This window comes from Bufo gargarizans, chromosome 1 (assembly GCF_014858855.1).
Source record: "Bufo gargarizans isolate SCDJY-AF-19 chromosome 1, ASM1485885v1, whole genome shotgun sequence".
Taxonomy (NCBI): Eukaryota; Metazoa; Chordata; class Amphibia; order Anura; family Bufonidae; genus Bufo; species Bufo gargarizans.
Window position 1 is genome coordinate 723,106,324 of NC_058080.1, and position 24,283 is coordinate 723,130,606.

A 24,283-nucleotide genomic window follows, 5' to 3' on the forward strand; every position below is an offset into this window, starting at 1 on the left:
GTATGTTCACATGATGCTGTCAAAATCCACTGCAGTTCGCTTTGGATGCTGAAGGACTGCGTGCAGCTTAGCTCCACGAATGGCATCCGCTGCGGCTACAAGTGGTGTCTGTCCATACACCGTGGCAAGAAAGGACATGTCCCTTCTTGCCGTAGTTGCGGCTTAAAACCAGTGAACTGCAGCATTTACTCGCGTTAAAAACAACGAGGCTGACGCTGAAATTTTTAAGTCTGTGCCAAAATTGTGGTGGCCTTAACCGCCATGTGAATGTGCCCTAAGGTTTACATTCCTTCACCCTCTAAAATGTCCTGCCATACGAGCCATCCAATCACATAAGTTGCCTAAGGAAAGAAAATGTAAAAATCATATGTTACATAGTAACTAATCAATAATTAAAACAATAGGAGTGAAAGCCCTGCTCGTAGGAGCTGACAATCTATGAGGAATTAGGGGTGACACAAAGGCTTGTTTTACTGGAGTGTATTTAGCTTTGTAACACTACATAAGACAATGTAATGACGCTACCACGAGTGGCCACTAGGGGTGTAAGATCTCAGGGCTCATTTTCACTTTTTTTTTTTTTTTTTTACTTGCGGAGATCTTTACTTACACATATTAGAGTGGTATCGACGTACTGACTGTCCCTCTGAATGATAGGGCGATCAATTGGCTGTAATTTCAATTTTGTCATAAAGAATAGTAAAACTGGGCTGAGACTCCTGAACGCTCTCAGAGGACCAGAAAAACTTCAATAATTACGGCTGCTGTCTCAAATTGACTGTCTGAAAGGGAACGGCAGCCAGAAAAGTCACCACCACGTGAGAAGATCTCCTGGTTTATTAATGTAGCATCGAGTCCCTCTTTTCTGAAGCTTGGAAGGCACCTAACCAGGATCGGAAATCTACAAGCATATCCCTTTACTTGAGGTATATACAAGATTGTTGCTGACCTAGTGGATAGCTGGAACCCCTCCATGCACAATGGGATGGGGATGAATCTCTAGCACTACTGGCTAGCAATCAAGATGCAATTGGCATCTTAGGGGGTCATCTACTGCATTCACTGGATCATCACTTTTGTTTATATATAGATTCATTCTACACTAAAATTTTTGTTACTTTGTACACACAAAACACCCTGTACTGATCCTGAGTTACATCCTGTATTATACTCCAGAGCTGCACTCACTATTCTGCTGGTGGAGTCACTGTATACATACATTACATTACTTATCCTGTACTGATCCCGAGTTACATCCTGTACTATACTCCAGAGCTGCATTCACTATTCTGCCGGTGGAGTCACTGTGTACATACATTACTTATCCTGTACTGATCCTGAGTTACATCCTGTATTATGCTCCAGAGTACACAGTGACTCGATCAGCAGAAAAGTGAGTGCAGCTCTGGGGTATAATACAGGATGTAACCCAGGTTCAGTACAGGATAAGTTATGTAATGTATGTACACAGTAACTCCACCAGCAGAATGGTGAGTGCAGCTCTGGAGTATAATACAGAATGTAACTCAGGATCAGTACAGGATAAGTAATGTAATGTATGTACACAGTAACTCCACCAGCAGAATAGTGAGTGCAGCTCTGGAGTATAATACAGAATGTAAAAAAAAACGTAAGGCAGCTCTCACCTGCAATAGTAGAATCACCAGAGGTGCACGGATGCCGCTCCTGGGTGCGGTATATACAATAAGAAAGAGAAGAAAATCCAGCTCTCTCCGGTGAAAAAATTAAAAACTTTATTCCAGCGAGTTAAAATCCATACAGGTGTACAAGAAACAGTCAACGCGTTTCAGACCTCAGAGAAATATGGGTCCTTCCTCATGACAAACGGATTTTAACTCGCTGGAATAAAGTTTTTCATTTTTTCACCGGAGAGAGCTGGATTTTCTTCTCTTTCTTATTGTATAATACAGAATGTAACTCAGGATCAGTACAGGATAAGTAATGTATGTACACAGTGACTGCACCAGCAGAATCGTGAGTGCAGCTCTGGAGTATAATACAGAAAGAAAACTGCAATTAGAAATAAACTGTTTCTAACTCTACACTGCAAAATCTTTGTGACTGTGAATGTATAGAACACTTTCTACAAAGCAGCAGTTAAATGGGCTTTCCAGGTTTTAGATTGTGATGACCTATCCTTAGTATAGCCCATCGATATATCGTTATACAATGACGGTGGAACAGGTGTAGTACCAGAACATAACCAGAGATATGTCATACAGGAGTCCGGAAAAGTAGGCAGAATATCAATGTGGGAACTACAATCGCCACAATCTCTGCTGTCACCCAGCTTTCCCAGAATCAGATACAGAAATAGATGAATATAATTTAAGGCAACTTAGGAGGACTAAAGTTTATAAAAAAAAATGAAGCATTTAGCACAAAAAACCCTTAGACCTTTTGGTGCCCCACGTGGGGGGTTATTATGCTCGACAAACCACACAGGCTTTACCAGAGGAAACTTTAATGGGAGGGTAGTGAATGAGAGGCGGATTTAACCATGCAGAAAGGAGAAGATGGGGAGAGATCTTTACCTCCTTAGCAATCGTTGTTATGAAGGCGGGTGGTCTGGCCGTGGCAATGAGCGACAGAGCGTGTCGTGCCGAGCGGGCGGAGTCAGCTCCCGGGCTCAGGGGTAACGAGATTGTGATGCTAAACAGGGATCAGGCAGAAAGGAAGGGAGGAAAGAACAAAAAAAAAGTCTGCATTAGAAATATATAGAGTGAAAAGATTAGACACAGCTTATAACGTCAGCCCAAGGTCAATGGGATCACTCAAACAGTTCCAATATAATGGACTCCCGACAAAGAGGAGCGATTACGCATCCGGGTGTTCCTGCACCAAACACTAAATCGAATAATTAAGCGTGAAGATTGAAAACACTATGTGAATGCGTCCAAAGTTATAAAGGACTCTTGATAACAAATCATACGCTCGTAGCGCTGAATACGCAGCACAAAGACCCCCGCGCTGCCGCAATGCAAGTTTTTTAGCTAGCAGATGGATGCGATTAATGAAAAACACTTCCTGTCTTCTCCGCTTCCCTGCAACGATTTTGCCAAAAGTTGCAGATTTTATAACAGGTATGGGCCCTTTTACATGGGTCGAGAGTCAATCGATCATAAAACAAGTCAATCGGCGCTCAAGGGCCTTTCACACAGCAAAATGAATTGGGGATGAATGATCGTTATTACGATCGTTTAGCTCCATACAGTTTGCACATTGTTGGGAGCACATCTCCTCTTTACACAGGGGTGTGCTGACAAGATGAGGATTTTTGTGGTTGCATAAAAGATCTGCTCACCTGAAAAAGACGTGTTTGCTTATTTGTCGGCTGATAGGTGGGGTGTACGGAGGGGCTGAAGATCAGCATCTGTCAGATTTGTACCTATGACACCGGCTGACCTGTTATATTTGCGCTTGGCAGCTGACGACATCTGTGTTGGTCCCATGTTCATATGTGCCCGCATTGCTGAGAAAAACTATGTTTAAACATATGCAAATGAGCCTCTAGGAGCAATGGGGGCGTTGCCATTACACTCAGAGACTCTGCTCTCTCTGCAACTGCCACGCCCTCTGCACTTTGATTGACAGAGCCAGGTGTAATGATGTTTTCACTGTTTGTCCCTGTAAATCACAGAGAAAAGGGCGCGGCAATTGCAGAGAGAGCAGAGCCTCTAGGTGTAATGGTAACGCCCCCGTTGCTCCTAGAGACTCATTTACATATATTAAAACATCATTTTTCTCAGCAATGCAGGCACATATGAACATGGGACCAACACAGATGTTGTCATCTGCCAAGCGCAAATATAACGGGTCAGCCAGTGTCATAGGTACAAATCTGACAGATGCTGATCTTCAGCCCCTCCGTACACCCCACCTATCAGCCGACAAATAAGCAAACACGTCTTTTTCAGGTGAGCAGATCTTTTATGCAACCACAAAAATCCTCATCTTGTCAGCACACCCCTGTGTAAAGAGGAGATGTGCTCCCAACAATGTGCAAACTGTATGGAGCTAAACGATCGTAATAACGATCATTCATCCCCAATTCATTTTGCATCAGCTGTGTGAAAGGCCTTTGAGCGCCGATCGACTTGTTTTATGATCGATTGACTCTCGACCCATGTAAAAGGGCCCATACCTATTATGAACATGGGACCAACACAGATGCCTTCAGCTGCCGAGGGCACATGCAACAGGTCATACACCCTCATAGGTACAAATCTTCTGACAGATGCGCTTTAAAGGAATTATCCTACTAATTGAAAAAATTATCTGCAGCAATGCACACTATTATTTAGACCTTAATAAATGCAAAAATGCAGCTATCCAGTGAAATTTTCACCCTTACTCACCTCTCTGGTCTCTTCACTTTCTGCGGGCAGGCAGGAGCTCCCCCATGTGTTGATCAAGAACCTGCATTTCCAAGGAGTGCAGTCAGCTTGTAAACACTTCCTCCCTTGTCCCTCACACACAGTCCCAGCTAATCCACTAATAAATAGGGAAGGTATGTGATGGTTTCCTTAATTTCCTTCTCCACTGTCTAGTGAGAGATACAGCGATATGTTGCTATGAATTTAGAAGGGATGAATGAATCAATGAATGATGTCTGGGCGGCTTCACCTGCTTCACTATGAGGTCAATACATCGGCACTGAGAGGCGACCACCGCACAGCGTCAAAGTCAGGGGAGGTTTGTGCCTCTTGCAAAGATTCCCACCATGATGGAATTTTCCCCATAGGGGAGCAGCGAGAGTCTTCCACAGTTTTTTATGACACTTAGGCTGTTCCCATCTTATGTGATGACATATTGCTAGGATATGCCACCACTTTTAAGATCGGTGGGAGCTCCGACCCCTGGGACCCCAGCGATCAGGGTGGATAAAAATCAATGATTTAAAAAAAAATCTTTAAAAAAATTATTTTTTGATTTCAATATAAAATGCTTTTTGAGGAAAATATATTACCATCCAAAGGTTATTCCATCATGAAATAAAGATTTGTTTTTTAATTATGTAGAATAAGGCTGTATATGTTTATTTTTTGGGGTAAATAAATTCCATGAATCCATTCACATTCATGCTCTTCCAGGGGTTTTTGTAGGATTATTGGGCAGTTTCTCTGCCTACAAGATATTATCACAGATGCTTGGTTTACTTTTGCAGTTCTCAAAACTGAATTTGACTCAGCAGAGATCACATGCCTCCTCTTCACAGCAAAAATGTTCTAACATGAACAGAGTTGGGAAAAATACCTTAATCCCAACTTCTACAAACCTATGAATACAGAATCAACCTAATCAAACTAATATGAAACGTTATTCTAAAAATCTTTATCTACAAGGTTGGGAGGGGGGGGGGGGGAATAGATGGGGTGGGCCGGGGATGATCTTAGACTTTATAATATTATAAATGTTATGTGGATATGTTTTTTTTGCACTATAAATAAAATATATAAAAAAAAAAAAAAAAAAAAATATCTTTATCTACTTGCATATTATAAGTTATACCAGCAAGAATTAGTCTTTATGTAGAAAAGTATGATTTAAATCAAGCCTTACTGACTAGTGATTTAAATGTGATTTTAATCAGTTTGATTTAAATCAAATCCACCCTGCCAGCGATCCTTGGAATCGATGGAACCCAGTGTTGGCCACATTAGACTTCAACACAACTTCCAAATCTTTATCTGTACTTCACTTCTATTTAATACCCACAGATCCCAAATTACAACCAACACAGCAGAGGGCTCTTCACATACAATGCGCCAAACCCCGATATCGGACGCTGCAGCTCAACAATGACACTTTCTGTGCCAGATTCCCCTACTCTACAACTAATATATACTACTTTTCCTGTAAATTAATCATAAGTGCCTTCCTGTAAATTAAACCAAATGCAGTATCAGGTTATCATCTTAAGCTCTGTTCACACTACCGTTATGGCTTCTGTCCTATCAGAAAATTGTTTAAATCGTCTTTTTAGATAAAAAATATTTTCCTTAGAATTTTGAAAAAAAAAATCCCACTGTTTACTAAAACGAATATGTTGAGACTTCCTGTTCTGTACAAATCATTTCTCAGCAGTCATCTCATTATAATCACAGGCAGGATGACAATGACAGGAAATATATATATATACACACACTCCCCCTCACTGTACAGTGATGTCTGCACAAGCACAGAAGTCCCCTCCAGTCTATTGTACCTATAGGCCATATGACTGCTGTTAGTTGAATATCTAAACAGTAAGTTATGAGACCTAGTAGCCAGTGTGAAAACTGCATAAATCAGGATAAGGAGTAAGAAAAAAAAAATTAAAATCATCAAAAGTTCTAAAAAATATGTTTAGCATAAAAACTTGATTTCAACAACAGATCATCTTCTACTGTAGCTGCTATGGTGTCTCTCATACACAGCACACAGAAAAGAGGAGATCCTGCTCCTTTATCTCTCTGCAGCACACCCTCATCTGTAGCACACCCTCAGATGTAGTAGCAGGATGGAGGACATTACACAGCAGTACTGAGCAGAGTGGCTGCGAATCCAGCACTAGGGTGAAATAGAAAACTTACTATGACCAGCAAAAGAATCCTGCTGTTTAGATCGCACATCTGCTGCCCAGAAACCATAATTTATACACCTGCAAGAACTACAGGATCACCCGATATATGCGCGCTTTGCTCGTTCGAGGGGTGATCGGAGCACATTTAGACGGACAGATTGTCGGGAACGAGCATTCGCAGAAACGTTACTGATATGTAAATCCACTGGCATTGGGGCAGATTTATCATAGCCTGGTGGCGTATGCCTGGCTGCGATAACCTGGCGAGCTGCCAGATGCGGTGCTTGATTTATGAAGAGCAGCATCCGGCAGTCCATCCGAACTGGCTGGTGTGGATCTATGCCAGAAAACTGCACTAGTTAGCATACCCTTATATACACACTCTACTAGCGACCGTACCGTTATATACACTGTAGTATAGTAGCGACCATACCCTTACATATACTGTACCAGCGAGCATACCTTTATATAAAATGTACTAGTGAATATACCCTTATATATACTGTACTAGTGACCATACCTTATATATACTATAATAGTGAGCATAACCTTATATATACTATAATAGTGAGCATAACCTTATATATACTGTACTAGTGACAATACCTATATATATATATATATATATATATATATATACACACTATAATAGTGAGCATAACCATATATATACTGTACTAGTGAGCATACCCTTATATATACTGTACTAGTGAGCATACCCTTATATATACTGTACTAGTGAGAATACCCTTATATATACTGTACTAGTGAAAATACCTATATATATATATATATATATATATATATATATACACACACACATACACACTATAATAGTGAGCATACCCTTATATATACTATAATAGTGAGCATAACCTTATATATACTGTACTAGTGAGCATACTCATAAATACTGTACTAGTGACAATACCCATATATATATATATACTATAATAGTGAGCATAACCTTATATATACTGTACTAGTGAGCATACCCTTATATATACTGTACTAGTGAGCATAGCCTTATATATACTGTACTAGTGACAATACCCATATATATATATATATACACACACACACACACACACACTATAATAGTGAGCATACCCTTATATATACTGTACTAGTGACAATACCTATATAATAGCGAGCATACCCTTATATATACTGTACTAGTGAGCATAGCCTTATATATACTGTACTAGTGACAATACATATATATATATATATATACACACACACACACACTATAATAGTGAGCATACCCTTATATATACTGTACTAGTGACAATACCCATATATATATATATATATATATACATACACACACACTATAATAGTGAGCATAACGTTATATATACTGTACTAGTGAGCATACCCTTATATATACTGTACTAGTGAGTATAAGCTTATATATACTGTACTAGTGAGTATAAGCTTATATATACTGTACTAGTGAGCATACCCTTATATATCCTGTACTAGTGACCATATGCCTATATATACTGTATTAGTCACCATACCTTTATATATACAGAACTAGTGACAATACCCTTACCTTTGTGTGCCCTCATATATAGTGGAAGATGCAGCCATATTAAATATAATATGTGAACCCCTATATGTGAGGCCAGACTTATACTCAGAATAATACTCCAGCATTATAATAAATTGGGAAGTAGAGGTCGGTATCCCATGTTTCGCCACCCCCCGGCACGTGCTGTTGCCTACAAGACGAATTCTGTAATTCCTGGTTTGGCAAAAAACAAAGAAAAAAACGACATTTTGAAAAGCAACAGGCTCCTCGCTAAATCATTTCCATCACTCCGGAGGGGTACTACGTGGCCAGAGATTAACCCCCTCCTGCAGCTGGACCAGCTGGCTTCCATGTCGGCTTTCAGAGTAAAAGCTGCGGATGATGGAGCTTCCACACTGCACCGACTTCATCTGCAAACAAAGGCAGGTTTAGGAGCCTACCCCAGAAGCATCGCCAACTGTTCCCACTATTTCACAGGGGGTAATTGTTCTTCAATATCCACAGATGACCACACAATGAGGGCTGTGGAAAGGACCTTCTAGAGAAAGACACACAAACCCTCTAAATCTGCACAGGTATTGATGAACTTTGCTATAACATGTAAAGCTTCCACAGGGTATAGGTACTAATGCAGACCACAAAAAGTGTGATATTACTGCCCCATACTTGCAGTGTGAAGGGTCATACCCAGATACACCAAGAATATGTTAATCATACAGTTTGGAAAATTTCACAGTAAATTGGGTAAGCCTACTCTAACAAGAAAGGGATGGACAGCACCCCCTACTGTGACATTGGTGCATGAGCAGGGTCCTGGTGACTGAGGCTGGAAGATGCATTCATAGGCAGCTTGGTTTTAACGCAAATCAGTAATTCACCGCACTAAAATAAACCTATAAAAAAGAGAGGCCAACATATTCCGCCCCACAATTACCCTCCTATCACTTTAATGATCACTGTCACCCACAAAGTGACAACACTCTCCTCCTGCGGTTCCTACTGTTTCAAAGGTCTGCTTGGAGTTACAGTGTTGTATCCAAAGCCATATTGCATCACCTCAAATTATGAGTGGACAGGTCACTGCCTCCCATAAAGATCAGCACACTCCTCTCCTGCTGCTTTCACAACTCCCATAATCTGCTTGAATTTATTGTGTTATATTCCCATTCACTTTATGACATAGTCTCAGTCACACACTACAGCCTTGTCTCATAACTAAAGGTGTAGACTCCACTCCTGCTTTCATACAAGGTGTAATATTCCCATTCATAGTATGACAATGTCACAGTTAAATTACAACCCTGTCCTCATTTACCATTATGAGGAGTGATTTGGTCACTGCCTTTAACAAGATCAGCACACTACTCTTCTGCTGCCGTCATTGTCATGATATGCTTGTATTCTTCTGTTATATTCCCATTCACAATGCAACACTACCAGTTACATAACTATCTTTCTGAGTAGTCAGATTGCTGCCTCCACACTATTTTCCTGCTGCTGTCATCATTCACATTGCTAGAACTGAAGGTACAACATTCCCATTCCCATTATTATTTACCATCTTTACGACTGCTCAGGACCGTCAGGTCACTGCCTCCACCAACATCAGCATACTACTACTCTCCTGCGGCTGTCAACATTCCCATGATCTGCTTGTGTTCAAAGTGATATATTCCCATTCATATAGCAACAGTGCTAAGTTAGAAACCGCTCTGCCATCTAAACCATCATCACAAGTGGCCAGGTCACTGCCTCTGCCAAGATCAGCACACTACTCTCCTGCTGCTGCCGTCATCATTCCCATGATCTGCTTCCACTAAGATTAGTGCACTATTCTCCTGCTGCTGTTCACATCATTCCCATGATCTGCTTGTGTTCAAGGCATTATATTCCCATTCATACTGCAACACTGCAAAGTTACATGCAGCTCTATCCTCTAACCATTACAAGAAGCCAGTTCACTACCTCTACCAAGAGCAGCACACTACTCTCCTGCTGCTGTCATCATTCCCATGAGATGCTTGCATCCAGCTTATTACATTCTTATTTATAATACAATAATGCCCCTTTTGGATAGAGCCCTCTCTGCATTACCATCATCACAAGTGGTCAATTAACCGCCTCCAACAAAATCACCACACTATTCTCCTGCTGCGGTCATCATTCATGGGATCTGCTAGAATTGAAGGTGCAACTTTCCCATTCACGTTACAGTACTGTCCTTATTCACCAACATTGCAAGGTCAGGTCATTGACTCCACTAAGATCAGCACAGTACTCTCCTGCTGCTGTTAATATCATTCTAATGATCTGCTTGTATTGAAGGTGTTATATTCCCACTCATTGCAACACTGCTGTTAGATGCAGCTCTGTCATCTTAACCATCATCACGAGTGGACAGGTCACTGTCTCCACCAACATAAGCACACTACTCTCCTTCTGCTGCTGTCATCATTTCTATGATCTGCCTGCATTCAGGGTGTTACACTCTTATTTATATGACAACAAAGCCACTCTTACATGGAGCACTGTCCTCATTACCATCATCACAAATGGTCAGGTCACTGCCTCCAACAAAATCCTCACACAACTCTCCTGCTGCTTCTGTCATCATTCCCATGATTTAGGGTGTTATTTATATTACAACACTGTGCCAGTTACCTGGAGCCCTGTCCTCATAACCAACACGAGTGGTCAGGTCACTGCCTCCAACAAGATCAGCACACTCCTCATCTGCTGCTGTCATTGTGCCAATGACTCAAAGACTACAATCTTTTCTACCTCTACCGACTGCCACACTCATTCGGACCATACCCATGAAGTAATTTAGATAGACTGCACAGAAACAACTAGAAGACGAAGAGTGAAATAAATATGAAGGTTGTGTTCTTATCATAGGAACAAGTACCAAAATGTAGCGGTACATGTCTTGGTGGTATATCTGCAAGCACTGCATGAGGAATACTAAACATCTGCAATAAATAAAAAATAGATGAAAAAAATCTCCTACCAAACAGCAATGATGATAATTAGACATTGCAGCGAGAAAGTAATAAATTTACTTCAAAGACTAAAGATAAGACCAATTAAGTCTAGAAGATACCATCACATTTAAGAGTTTGCGCCAAGTCATAATGAGTTATAGGTGAAAATTATTTGGGGGTTAACCCATAAATCCAGGGTAGGATTTGTTCAGTTCCCCCAGGTTCCTGAGAATTGACTATAAAAAACAGCATCAGATGTTCATATTGTCAAGCCTTAAAATTAGAAGCTCCTCTGGCTCGATGCTGAAGGCCCATGGTCTGTGGCCAACTTATTGGCTTGGCGATATGGCACTGAGGGTTGACATATACAATGGGGCTGCAGTGCTCAAAGGCTTCTGGTGCTCATCATCGCTGGTGTTACTTCCAGGAGACCCATCAATGAGCAAAACGAAGGGGAAGCAGCGATGCCATGATTGCTGACTGATGATGAGGGTTTGACCATTAAAAACGGATGGCTTATCCTCGTAAACTCCTTTAATTTTGGAGACTGCCACTGGTGTGGGAAATTTTAATGTGTATGGAGATCTCCTGACTGTATTTTAAAGGCATATACTGAGTGAGACTACAATAAGTCATGTTGGGTTTTGCCATGTTTAATCCTTAAAGGGGTTGTCCAGCTCGAAGGTACTGATGACCTGTCCTTGTCCTCAGGATAGGTCATCCATTTCAGATTGATGGGGGTCTGAAACCTGTCATCTTCACCTACCAGCTCTTCTCAGCAGCCACCGGAAAATAACTTAGTGGTGGACGTAGTCAGAAGCCATCAGCACCCTCTAGTATGTAGTGGCTGTCCAGGGTTACTGCGGCTCAACTCCCATTCAATCTTTTGAGTGGGACCAGCCTACCATCTAAATGTATATGAGGGTCACCAGACACTTCACGTTGGTAGATGTCAGTGGGAAAGAAGTATTTAGAGAAGTTGCCACTAGGGTGTCTGAAGGGGGTTATTCCCCTCTTCTTAATGAGACCACATGCATGCTTGGCCATGTGTGCATGTGTATGGGGGTCTGGAGGAACAGCAGTCAACTGAAGAAAAGTTCACCTGATACCTATCTAAGATGGGAGCTGCCTTTAGTTGACATAAGGGAAAGGCTGCTGTGAGATTCTAGTCGTGATCTACCTCTCCACTAGGGTAGGTGTGCATGATTATAGTGGGGTTGGGATGTGGTTGGCCGGGGACAAATTACTATTGAGTCACTGATACCAAAGACAACTCAAGTTTGTTCTTGTCCAGTGATCCAGTGAGAGTGAGGTGAGAGGTTCCCCTCTCTGTGACTGACCGCTGAGTGAGGAAGTGACCCACTGGGAGGCAATATGGCTGACGGTGGCAGCTGTCAGATAGCTACTTCCTGTCCGCTAAAGCGGGAATACATACTGCTGAGCTTACTGAAGAAAAACTGCACATGCATACTGTACGCCAGGATTTGGGGGCGTAGGCATCTTTTATATTTTAGCTGGAAGTACATTTTAACCCCAAATAAAAGGAAAAAAGAAAAAAAAAAGAACATTTGGAACTGTTTATTCCGATGCCTGTATATATCACTATGCACAATGTGACCTGTGCCGTCATCTCAGGGATCAGTCACTGATTCAATTTTTCTACACCGAATGAGACTGAACTTCACCTCTCAATTATTACACAGAAATGCGATTAGGAATCGATGTTGATTCCATTTGCCTCCGTTTCTGAGGAGTGAATACTATCAGCCACATATCAAACAGTAGGACTGGAGGGCAACAACGAGAAGTCCCAGGCACTATGGAAATGCAGGTCCCCAATGGCCAGAGTTGGACTGGCAAAACCAGAGTATCCTCCGGTTAGAGGCCATATCTCATCTTGTAACTAGGATAGAGGCTGTATCTAATCTTGTATCCAGGCTAGAGGTCGTATCTCATCTTGTATCCAGGCTAGAAGCCGTATCTCATCTTGTATCCAGGCTAGAGGCCGTATCTCATCTTGTATCCAGGCTAGAGGTCGTATCTCATCTTGTATCCAGGCTAGAGGCCGTATCTCATCTTGTATCCAGGCTAGAGGCTGTATCTCATCTTGTATCCAGGCTAGAGGCTGTATCTCATCTTGTATCCAGGCTAGAGGTAGCATTTCATCTTGTTTCCAGGCTAGAGGCCGTATCTCATCTTGTATACAGGCTAAAAGCTGTATCTCATCTTGTATCCAGGCTAGAGGCCGTATCTCATCTTGTATCCAGGCTAGAGGCCGTATCTCTTCTTGTATCTAGGCTAGAGGCCGTATCTCTTCTTGTATCCAGGCTATAGGCCGTATCTCTTCTTGTATCCAGGCTAGAGGCCGTATCTCATCTTGTATCCAGGCTAGAAGACGTATCTCATCTTGTATCCAGGCTAGAGGCCGTATCTCATCTTGTATCCAGGCTAGAGGCCGTATCTCATCTTGTATCCAGGCTAGATGTAGCCCAAGGCTTCATTCAAGCAACTCCTTGGAGTGGGATTTTTTTTTAATCAACGAGTCTATCTATATATATATATATATATATATAGTAAATGTCCTAAAATTGTCCTCACATCCTATTTAAACACACAACTCTTTTCCCGTAAACATGTATTCCTCAGACTAACCTAAAAATACCACCTATGCCTCCATTAGCCTCAGCCCCGCGCCCCGCAGTCTGCAACTCTCCGTGCACAGAATCAAAACTCAATTAATGCCAGAAAGGAAAATACAATTTTTTTTTTTTTTTAAGGGAGTGAAGCAAAATTCTGCATCGAACCCACATTTATTTTATTCACTGCCTCTCTGCTTTCTCTCCATCAATATGTGTGAGCTGAAATTAAAGATTGGGGGGGGGGGGGGAAATGGGTTGAAAGAAAAGGCTGCAGAAAGCTCCTACATAAAGCACGCTTAACACCAGAGCAGAAGCCAGGCAGCTGGGCACTGTTATTGTGTACATGCACAAAAGGGGGCAGCTCGGCAGGAGGGCGCCGGGGAGGGGTTGATGCACGCTTCACCCCTGTACACACTTTGTGACTACGCTTCTCCCCTGCCTGCCTCCCTTTTGGCTGTCACTACTGTACCTGTCATGGATGTAAGGGACCATTTTCAATCTAAATCTTGTTATGGATTAATAAGCAAACACTTTCTCGCTTATTATGCAATTTATCATGATGAAAATGGCCTCGGGCTCCTGCGGGCTACATGCTGATACATTCATTTATTCACCAATTGAGAGGCATACTAATCTTTCTGACAGGTGGGGATGTAACAGAAAGATTAAAATTACTTATGGAGAAAGATCCACTGCCCTGACACGGAGAAAAGAATCGCTGCTGCTAAATCTATCTCCTATTTATGCATATAAAATCTCACGACGGCCGGGATCTGGATGCAGAACACGAAACTGCACTACAGACTGGTAATATTATGTATCGTAGACTTCAGGGATAGAAAAAAATATTATGTATTAAATAACAGTTTACTACTAATAATAATCTTGTCAGAAAATAATATTTTGCTTGAAGATTAGAACATTAGTTGATTGGAATAGATAATAATTGAATGTTTATTCATACCTAAAATACACAAATGTAATTCCTAATTCTAAACAGAATAAAAATAAATATATATTAATATCTAATATATACATACATACACACACAGTGGATATAAAAAGTCTACACACCCCTGTTAAAATGTCAGGTTTCTGTGATGTAAAAAAATGAGACAAAGATAAATAATTTCAGAACTTTTTCCACCTTTAATGTGACCTATAAACTGTACAACTCAATTGAAAAACAAACTGAAATCTTTTAGGTAGAGGGAAGAAAAAATATTAAAATAAAATAATACGGTTGCATAAGTGTGCACACCCTTAAACTAATACTTTGTTGAAGCACCTTTTGATTTTATTACAGCACTCAGTCTTTTTGGGTATGAGTCTATCAGCATGGCACATTTTGACTTGGCAAGATTTGCCCACTCTTCTTTGCAAAAACACTCCAAATCTGTCAGATTGCGAGGGCATCTCCTGGGCACAGCCCTCTTCAGATCACCCCACAGATTGTCAATCGGATTCAGGTCTGGGCTCTGGCTGGGCCATTCCAAAACATTAATCTTCTTCTGGTGAAGCCATTCCTTGGTTGATCTGGATGTTGCTTTGGGTCGTTGTCATGCTGAAAGATGAAGTTCCTCTTCATGTTCAGCTTTCTAGCAGAAGCCTGAAGGTTTTGTGCCAATATTGACTGGTATTTGGAACTGTTCATAATTCCCTCCAGCTTAACTAAGGCCCCAGTTCCAGCTGAAGAAAAGAAGGCCCCAAATCATGATGCTGCCACCACCATGCTTCACTGTGGGTACGGTGTTCTTTTGGTGATGTGCCGTGTTGTTTTTGCGCCAAACATATATCTTTTGGAATTATGGCCAAAAAGTTCAACCTTGGTTTCATCAGACCATAACACCTTTTCCCACATGCTTTTGGGAGACTTCAGATGTGTTTTTGCAAAATGTAGCCTGGCTTGGATGTTTTCTTCGTAAGAAAGGGCTTTCGTCTTGCTACTCCACCCCATAGCCCAGACATATGAAGAATACGGGAGATTGTTGTCACATGTACCGCACAGCCAGTACTTGAAAGATATTCCTGCAGCTCCTTTAATGTTGCTGTAGGCCTCTTGGTCGGCTCCCAGACCAGTTTTCTTCTCGTCTTATAATCAATTTTGGAGGGACGTCCAGTTCTTGGTAATGTCACTGTTGTGCCATATTTTCTCCACTTGATGATGACTGTCTTCACTGTGTTCCATGGTATATCTAATGCCTTGGAAATTCTTTTGTACCCTTTTCCTGACTGATACCTTGTAACAATGAGATCCCTCTGACGCTTTGGAAGCTCTCTGTGGACCATGGCTTTTGCTGTGGGATGCGACTAAGAAAATTTCAGGAAAGACCAACTAGAGCAGCTGAACTTTATTTGGGGTTAATCAGAGGCACTTTAAATGATGGCAGGTGTATGCTGACTCCTATTTAACAAGATTCAGAATGTGATTGCTTAATTCTGAACACAGCTACATCCCCAGTTATAAGAGCGTGTGCACACTTATGCAACCACATTATTTTATTTTATTTTTTCTTCCCTCCACCTAAAAGATTTCAGTTTGTTTTTCAATTGAGTGGTACAGTTTATAGGTCACATTAAAGGTGGAAAAAGTTCTGAAATGATTTATCTTTGTCTAATTTTTTTGCAGCACAGAAACCTGACATTTTAACAGGGGTGTGTAGATTTTTTATATCCACTGTATATATTGTTAGAAGGTACTTGGAATCGTCGTGGATGGAAGGTATGGGTCACTGAGGTTCCTGGCCTCGGTGAAGTAAGAGCCGGTATTTTATGTGTCAGCAGCAGCTATTGCTAATTGACACCGTGAGATTTAGCATGGCTGTCATAGCTGATCCGGGACAGCTCCTACTGGGAGTAGTCAAAGTGCTGGGTGGGTGACTACTCCCCATGTCTCAGGCCAGGTTTTGCCAGGCATAAAAACCAGCCAGCACTGCCAGGTGTGGTGGATTTACCTCCCTCTGACAGTGTAGCTCAGGAGTCTGTGTGCTGTGAACTGAGTGCTGTGCTGGGATTTGATGATTGAGCCGGGCTGGAGGACTCAGGCCCCTCTAAAGGCAAACAGGCTGCCTATAGTATTGATGAGACTGAACTGCTAACAGGGTGTGAATTAACACCCAGGAGAAAAGGTGACTTTTATTGTTTATGGACTTTCCTTGTGTGTGAACAAACACCAAGCCACCTGCAATTTGTGATACACCTTATCTGCATTTTGTTATACACCAATGTGTAAAAATTTACATAAAGTTGGTAACCACAATTAAAACTTAACATTTAATAAATGATTAGTTAAAAAATAGGCCCATGTGCATTAATTTGAAAGGTTTGTATACATAGGGGTCGCACCAAATGAGATGCACCCACTGATTAGCATGCCATAGTGTAAGGTATACTAGAACAAAGACAACCAAGAGCAGAGGAGGATAGGATAGTGATATTGAAGGGACACAAATACTGGGTCTCTGACGCTATGCGTCTCTATATCTATCTTCTAATTCACCTCTTTCTCAGTGTCCCTCTTCAAAGGCAATAGTGACTGCCCAGCTTCGTCATAATAGCTCAGAAAAAGAGAAAGAAGAGGGAACACGCATACGTAGGACACCATACCACTTGCTGCTACACGCAGGACTCCAGATGAGTATCTACTACTGCTCTGTCCTGTGGAACTATTGGACAGCTAAGTAGACATGGTTATTGCCTGACCAATGCGATGTACACATTTTAAAAGTATCGATCTTGATTCTTTAGGACTTTAATACTATTCTGCAATATGGTCCCCTGAGGATTTGGCGGAGGCCAATAAAACGCGTCGGGACATTTGTTTTGTGTGGACCATGTGTTCCCTCTTCTTTTCTTTTTCTGAGCTATTATGACGAAATCACTACTGCCTTTGAAGAGGGACACTGAGAAAGAGGTGAATTAGTAGATAGATATAGGGACGCATAGGGTCAGAGACCCAGTATTTGTGTCCCTTCAATATCACTATCCTATCCTCCTCTGCTCTTGGTTGTCTTTGTTCTAGTATACCTTACACTATGGCATGCTAATCAGTGGGTGCATCTCATTTGGTGCGACCCCTATGTATACAAACCTTTCAAATTAATGCACATGGGCGTATTTTTTAATAAATCATTGCTTTGAATACGGTCACCGATGAGAATATAAGGCTTTGACTATAGCAACTTAGTTGTGTGTTTTTCTATACACCAATGTATGAATAAACAGCGCTGTTTGATTCAAGAACTGTGTACTTTGCCTCTATACTGCATCCGCTGGTCCTAACTACCAGAGCGAATCCCCACAATTGGTGGAGGATGCGGGCAAGCGCAGTGAGGCTGGCGTGAACACCGATATATTTTGGGTTTGCATTTTTGGGCACAGTTGTATGTCGTACATCAAACCAGCTGTATTTCAACTCGTGCCCCACGACAAAATGGAGGCTGTTGTGAAGGCCCTCATGGAGGCTAATTTGCAGCAACGAGAGACAAACCTGTACCAACGGGAGGCTAATAAGCAGCAGCAAGAGCCAACCAGTTGCTGCTACAACACGTGATGGCTTTTCAGATAGCAGTAGCAACCCCAAGCGTCCACGATGCCTGAAAAGCAGTCCGTGCAGTGATCCCTAAGATGACACCCGCAGACTACATCGAAACCTATCTGGCGATGTACGAGAAAGTGGCCACCAGGGAAAAGCTGCCCCGAGACCAGTGGGCTGAGATAGTCGCTCCTTTCCTGGCAACAGAGTCCCAGCGGGTGTATTTTGACTTGCCAGACGTTCAAGCGGCCGACTACCCGCGGCGAAGGCGCTGCTAGACTCAGGGAGCTTGGTAAGAGCTACCCTGGTGCGGTCCGCTAAGTATACTGGCTGGAAAGTTAGGGTGATGTGCATTCATGGAGACTTGAAAGACTACCCCACCGCGCTGGTGTCTCTAACCATGGTGGCCGGCAGGTGGACCCACGAAGTGGCAGTCGCCACAAATCTCCGCTATGAACTCATAATAGGGAGAGACTATCCAGGTTTCCCTGCCTTATGGCCGGTTGTGAGAGTTAAGGATACCCATGTGACAAGAATAAGCCCAGGAGATTGGCCTTGTTCAGGGGGACGGCCAGAACGCTGGGAACCTGAGGCCGAAGGGCAAGTAGTAGGGATGAGCGCCATTTCAGTGGAAGAGGGGGAGACAACCCCACGTAGGGTAATGGTGGGAGATGTGGAGGAGTTGCCACTGGGTCCTGGGTTGGCAGACCTCAACGTCTCCGTGGAGAATTTTGGTACAGCCCAACGCCGAGACCCAACCCTATCCCAGGCCTGGGAGAATGTGGTAATACTTGATAGTGTACCCCAACAACCTGGGGCCAAGTCAAGTTTCCCCGTTTTGTGGTCCAGCAGAATATGCTATATCGGGTAAACCAGGTGCGGGGTGAACCTGTTGAACAGTTGGTGGTGCCCGGGGCCTATCGAAAACTCGTGTTAGAGTTATCCCACCAACATGTTCTCGGGGGTCATCTGGGACTGCAGAAGACACAGGACCGGATACTACAAACAGTTTTACTGGCCCAGTGTCTTTAGAGAGGTGGATGACTTTTGTAAGTCTTGCCCAACCTGCCAAACCACTAGCCCCCAGCACCTGTTCCGCAGTCCCTTAGTGCCCCTCCTGATCATCGAGGTACCATTTGAGAAAATCTCTATGGATCTTGTAGGCCCAGTACTTAAGTCTGCTAGGGGGCACCAACACATCTTGGTCATCCTGGATTACGCCACTCGGTACACAGAGGCGGTGCCACTGCGACATACATCGGCCAAACTCATAGCAAAAGAGCTAATGGAGATGTTTTCCCGAGTGGGGATACCCAAAGAGGTTCTGACTGACCAGGGAAATTCTTTTTATATGCAAGGTCATGCGGGAGCTCTATAAGTTGCTGAATATCAAACAGATACGGGCATCCGTCTATCACCCGCAAACTGACGGCCTAGTAGAAAGGTTTAATCAAACGTTAGAAACTATGTTAAAACGAGTAGTAGCTAAGGATGGAAAGGAGTGGGACCTCCTTCTGCCCTATCTTATGTTCGCAGTGCGAGAAGTGCCCCAGGCCTCTACTGGGTTCTCGCTCTTCAAACCACTATATGGCAGACATCCATGTGGTCTGTTGGACATAGCCAAAGAGGAGTGGGAGCAACAACCCACACCATATAAAAGTGTTGTTGAATACGTCACCCAGATGCAGGAACGTATGGAAACAGTGTTGCCGCTGGTAAAGGAACATATGGAGGCAGCTCAGCGAGCTCAAAGTTGGGTGTATAATCGGAAGGCTCGGGTCCGGATCTTAAACCCGGGAGATCGGGTTTTAGTTCTGGTACAGACAGTGCACAGTAAGTTACTGGCTAGGTGGCAGGGACCCTACGAGGTAGTCGAAAAGGTTGGAAAAGTAAACTATAAGGTACACCAGCCAGTGCGGCGGAAGCCGGAGCAGGTGTACCATGTGAATTTAGCCAAACCGTGGAAGGATAGGAAGACCAGTACTGACGATAGCCCGCGGCCGAGTTTTCTAGGGGGGAGAGGTTCTGGCCCCCAAGTCTGATGTAGGGGAAGCGGTTGCCACAGTGAAGATTGCCGACAGCCTCTCCTCTAAACAGACTCAGGAGGCAAGGGGGTTCGTCAGCAGGAACACGGACGAGTTTCAGACCTCCTAGGACGCACTTCCATAATCCAGCATGACATTGTCACTGAGCCTCAGGCCAAAATACAGCTGAAACCATACCGGGTACCCGAGGCTCGGCGACAGGTACCTCTCTGGGGAAGTACAACTAATGCTGCAACTAGATGTCATCGAGGAGTCTAGAAGTGAGTGGGCCAGCCCTATAGTACTGATACCCAAACTGGACGGGACGTGGCGATTTTGTAACGATTTTCGAAAATGAAAGGTGTTATCTAAGCTTGATGCGTATCCCATGCCCCGGGTAGACGAGCTGATTGAAAGGTTAGGACAAGCCCAGTATTTTTCTGTTTTGGACTTCACCAAAGGGTACTGCCATTTACCCTTAAAGGGGTATTATCAACACGGCGTTTCATACTTACCTGCTCCCTGCGCGCTTTCCACTTCCTGGTTTCGGCACTCGGCAGGGGGCGGGCTCCATCTTGATTGAAGTCTTCTCCCGGCCGGGCCGCACGCTGGACTGAAAGCGCACGCCGAGGCCGCACATGCTCCCTGGTGACTTCTTCCTGCCAATTATACTATACTGGCCAGGAAGAAATTACCATAGCGCATGCACGGCCTCGGTGTGCGCTTTCGGGACTGCATGCGGCCGGCCGGGAGAAGAGAAGAAGTCGTCTGCGCAAGCGCGGCCACCGCGATTCCTGAGAAGAGCGGTGGCCGTAACCAGGGGAGACTGAAGACAACAGTCAAGTAAGTATATGTTTATTTTCTTCTAAGGGGTGGGAATTAGTTAATTAAATATATTCAGAAAAATAATCACTGTTAAATCATTAACAGATTTAACAGCGATCATTAAGATGAGAATACCCCTTTAACGGAGGCTGCCAAAGAGAAAACGGCCTTCATCACACCGGATGGGCTGTACCAGTATATGATGATAACCTTTGGAAAGTGGCGGGGGTGACATGCAGACCGAAGGGTAATGGACATTGTGCTGCGACCACATCGTCGGTACGCTTTGGCTTACCTGGACGATATTGTCATCCACAGTACCGACTGGAAAAGTCACCTGCCCAAAGTGCAGGCTGTAGTAGACTCCCTTCGAAAAGCTGGACTAACCGCTAACCCCAAAAAATGCGCTATAGGGTTAGGGGAGACAAAATACCTGGGGTATGTCATTGGGCGTGGAGTGATCAAACCCCAAGTAAACAAAATAGCGGCGATAAGAAATTGGCCCAGACCTGTCAATACTAAACAAGTAAAGTCGTTCCTAGGAATGATAGGCTATTACATGGGATTTGTTCCCCACTTTGCCACTATAGCCGCGCCCTTAACAGAGCTCTTGAACAGACGAAAATATGTGATGGTTCGCTGGGATGACTCGGCGGAACAGTCTTTTTCCACTTTGAAGTCGGACTGTGCGGGTCACCGGTTTTGGTGACACCCGACTTCAATAGGGAGTTAGTGGTACAGACAGACGCCTCCTAAGTAGGCCTCGGTGCTGTACTCTCTCAGGAAGTCAACGGGGAGGAGCATCCCGTTGTCTTTTTAAGCCGCAAGCTCACCCTAGCCGAAACCAGGTACAGTATAGTGGAGAGAGAGTGCCTGGCTATCAAGTGAGCACTCAAGTCTCCCTGCTACTATTTGTTGGGGAGAAAGTTCCGCCTGGTGACTGACCGCTCCCCTCTCAAGTGGATGAGCCAGGCCAAAGAGAGGAATGTCCAAGTCACCAGGTGGTTCCTGTCCTTACAGAACTTTAAGTTCTCTGTAGAACACAGGGCAGGCCAGTTGCAGGAAAATGCGGATGCCCTGTCCCGGGTATACTGTATGGCAGGTGTTCACCCCCCTCAGGGTTGAACAAAGGGGAAAGGGTACAGTATGTAAGAAGGTACCTGGAATCATCGTGGATGGAAGGTATGTGTCATCGAGGTTCCTGGTCTCGGTGAAGTAAGAGCCGGTATTTTATGTGTCAGCAGTAACTATTGCTAATTGACAGCTTGAGATTTAGCATGGCTGTTATAGCTGATCCGGGATGGCTCTTACTGGAAGTAGTCAAAGTGCTGGGTGGGTGACTACTCCCCATGTTCCAGGCCGGGTTTTGCCAGGCATAAAAACTAGCCAGCAATGCCAGGTGTGGTGGATTTACCTCCCTCTGACAGTGGAGCTCAGGAGACTGTGTGCTGTGAACTGAGGGCTGTGCTGGGATTTGAGGTTTGAGCCGGGCTGGAGGACTCAGGCCCCTCTAAAGGTGAACAGACCACCTATGGACTTGATGAGGCTGAACTGCTAACAGGGTGTGAATTAACACCCAGGAGAAAAGGTGACTTTTATCGTTTATGGACTTTCCTTGTGTGTGAACAAATACCAAGCCACCTGCGTTTTGTGATGTGTGAATAAACACCGCTGTTTGATTCAAGAACTGTGTACTTTGCCTCTATACTGCATCCGCTAGTCCTAACTACCAGAGCGAATCCCCACAATATATATATATATATATTACTATATATACACTGTATATATATATATATATATATATATATATATATACACATACATACATATATACACACAGTGCCTTGCAAAAGTATTCACCCCCCCTTGACTTTTTTTGTATTTTGTTACATTACAGCCTTAAAGTCATTGTTTTGTTAATCCGAATTTTATGTGATGGATCAGAACACAATAGTCTAAGTTGGTGAAGTGAAATGAGAGAAATATATAAATAAAACTATTGTTTAGAAAAAGAAAATTGGCATGTGCGTATGTATTCACCCCCTTTGTTAGGAAGCCCATAAAAAGCTCTGGTGCAACCAATTACCTTCAGAAGTCACATAATAAGTGAAATGATGTCCACCTGTGTGCAATCTAAGTGTCACGTGATCTGTCATTACATATACACACCTTTTTTGAAAGGCCCCAGAGGCTGCAACACCTAAACAAGAGGCATCACTAACCAAACACTGCCATGAAGACCAAGGAACTCTCCAAACAAGTAAGGGACAATGTTGTTGAGAAGTACAAGTCAGGGTTAGGTTATAAAGAAATATCCAAATCTTTGATGATCCCCAGGAGCACCATCAAATTATCGTAACCAAATGGAAAGAACATGGCACAACAGCAAACCTGCCAAGAAACGTCCGCCCACCAAAACTCATGGAGCGGGCAAGGAGTGCATTAATGAGAGAGGCAGCACAGAGACTTAAGGTAACCCTGGAGGAGCTGCAGAGTTCAATAGCAGAGACTGGAGTATTTGTACATAAGACGACAATAAGCCGTACGCTCCATAGAGTTGGGCTTTATGGCAGAGTGGCCAGAAGAAAGCCATTACTTTTAGCTAAAAACAATCATGCACGTTGTGAGTTTGCGAAAAGGCATGTGGGAGACTCCCAAAATGTATGGAGGAAGGTGCTCTGGTCTGAGGAGACTAAAATTGAACGCTATGTCTGGTGCAAACCCAACACCCAAAGAACCCCATCCCCACTGAGAAACATGGTGGTGGCAGCAACATGATGTGAGGATGTTTTTCAGCAGCCAGGACTGGGAAACTGGTCAGAGTTGAGGGAAAGATGGTGCTAAATACAGGGATATTTTTGAGCAAAACCTGTCGCACTCTGTGTGTGATGTGAGGCCAGGACGGAGGTTCACCTTCAAGCAGGACAATGACCCCAAACACACGGCTAAAGCAACACTTGACTGGTTTAAGGGGAAACATGTAAATGTGTTCGAATGGCCGAGTCACAGCCCAGATCTCAATCCAATAGAAAATCTGTGGTCAGACTTAAAGATTGCTGTTCACAAGCGCAAACATCCAACCTGAAGGAGCTGGAGCAGTTCTGCAAGGAGGAACGGGCAAAAATCCCAGTGGTAAGATGTGGCAACTGCT

General features: G+C 43.4%; 1 protein-coding gene across 1 annotated transcript in view; it reads right to left on the minus strand.

The window, feature by feature from the left end:
- WDR7 (WD repeat domain 7) overlaps window positions 1-24,283 on the minus strand; it is a 248,640-nt gene that overhangs the window by 80,959 nt on the left and 143,398 nt on the right. Inside the window, exon 9 of the mRNA XM_044283454.1 lies at window positions 2,556-2,673. Within this exon, the coding sequence (XP_044139389.1) occupies window positions 2,556-2,673 (118 nt within the window). The remainder of the gene's footprint in view (window positions 1-2,555; window positions 2,674-24,283) is intronic.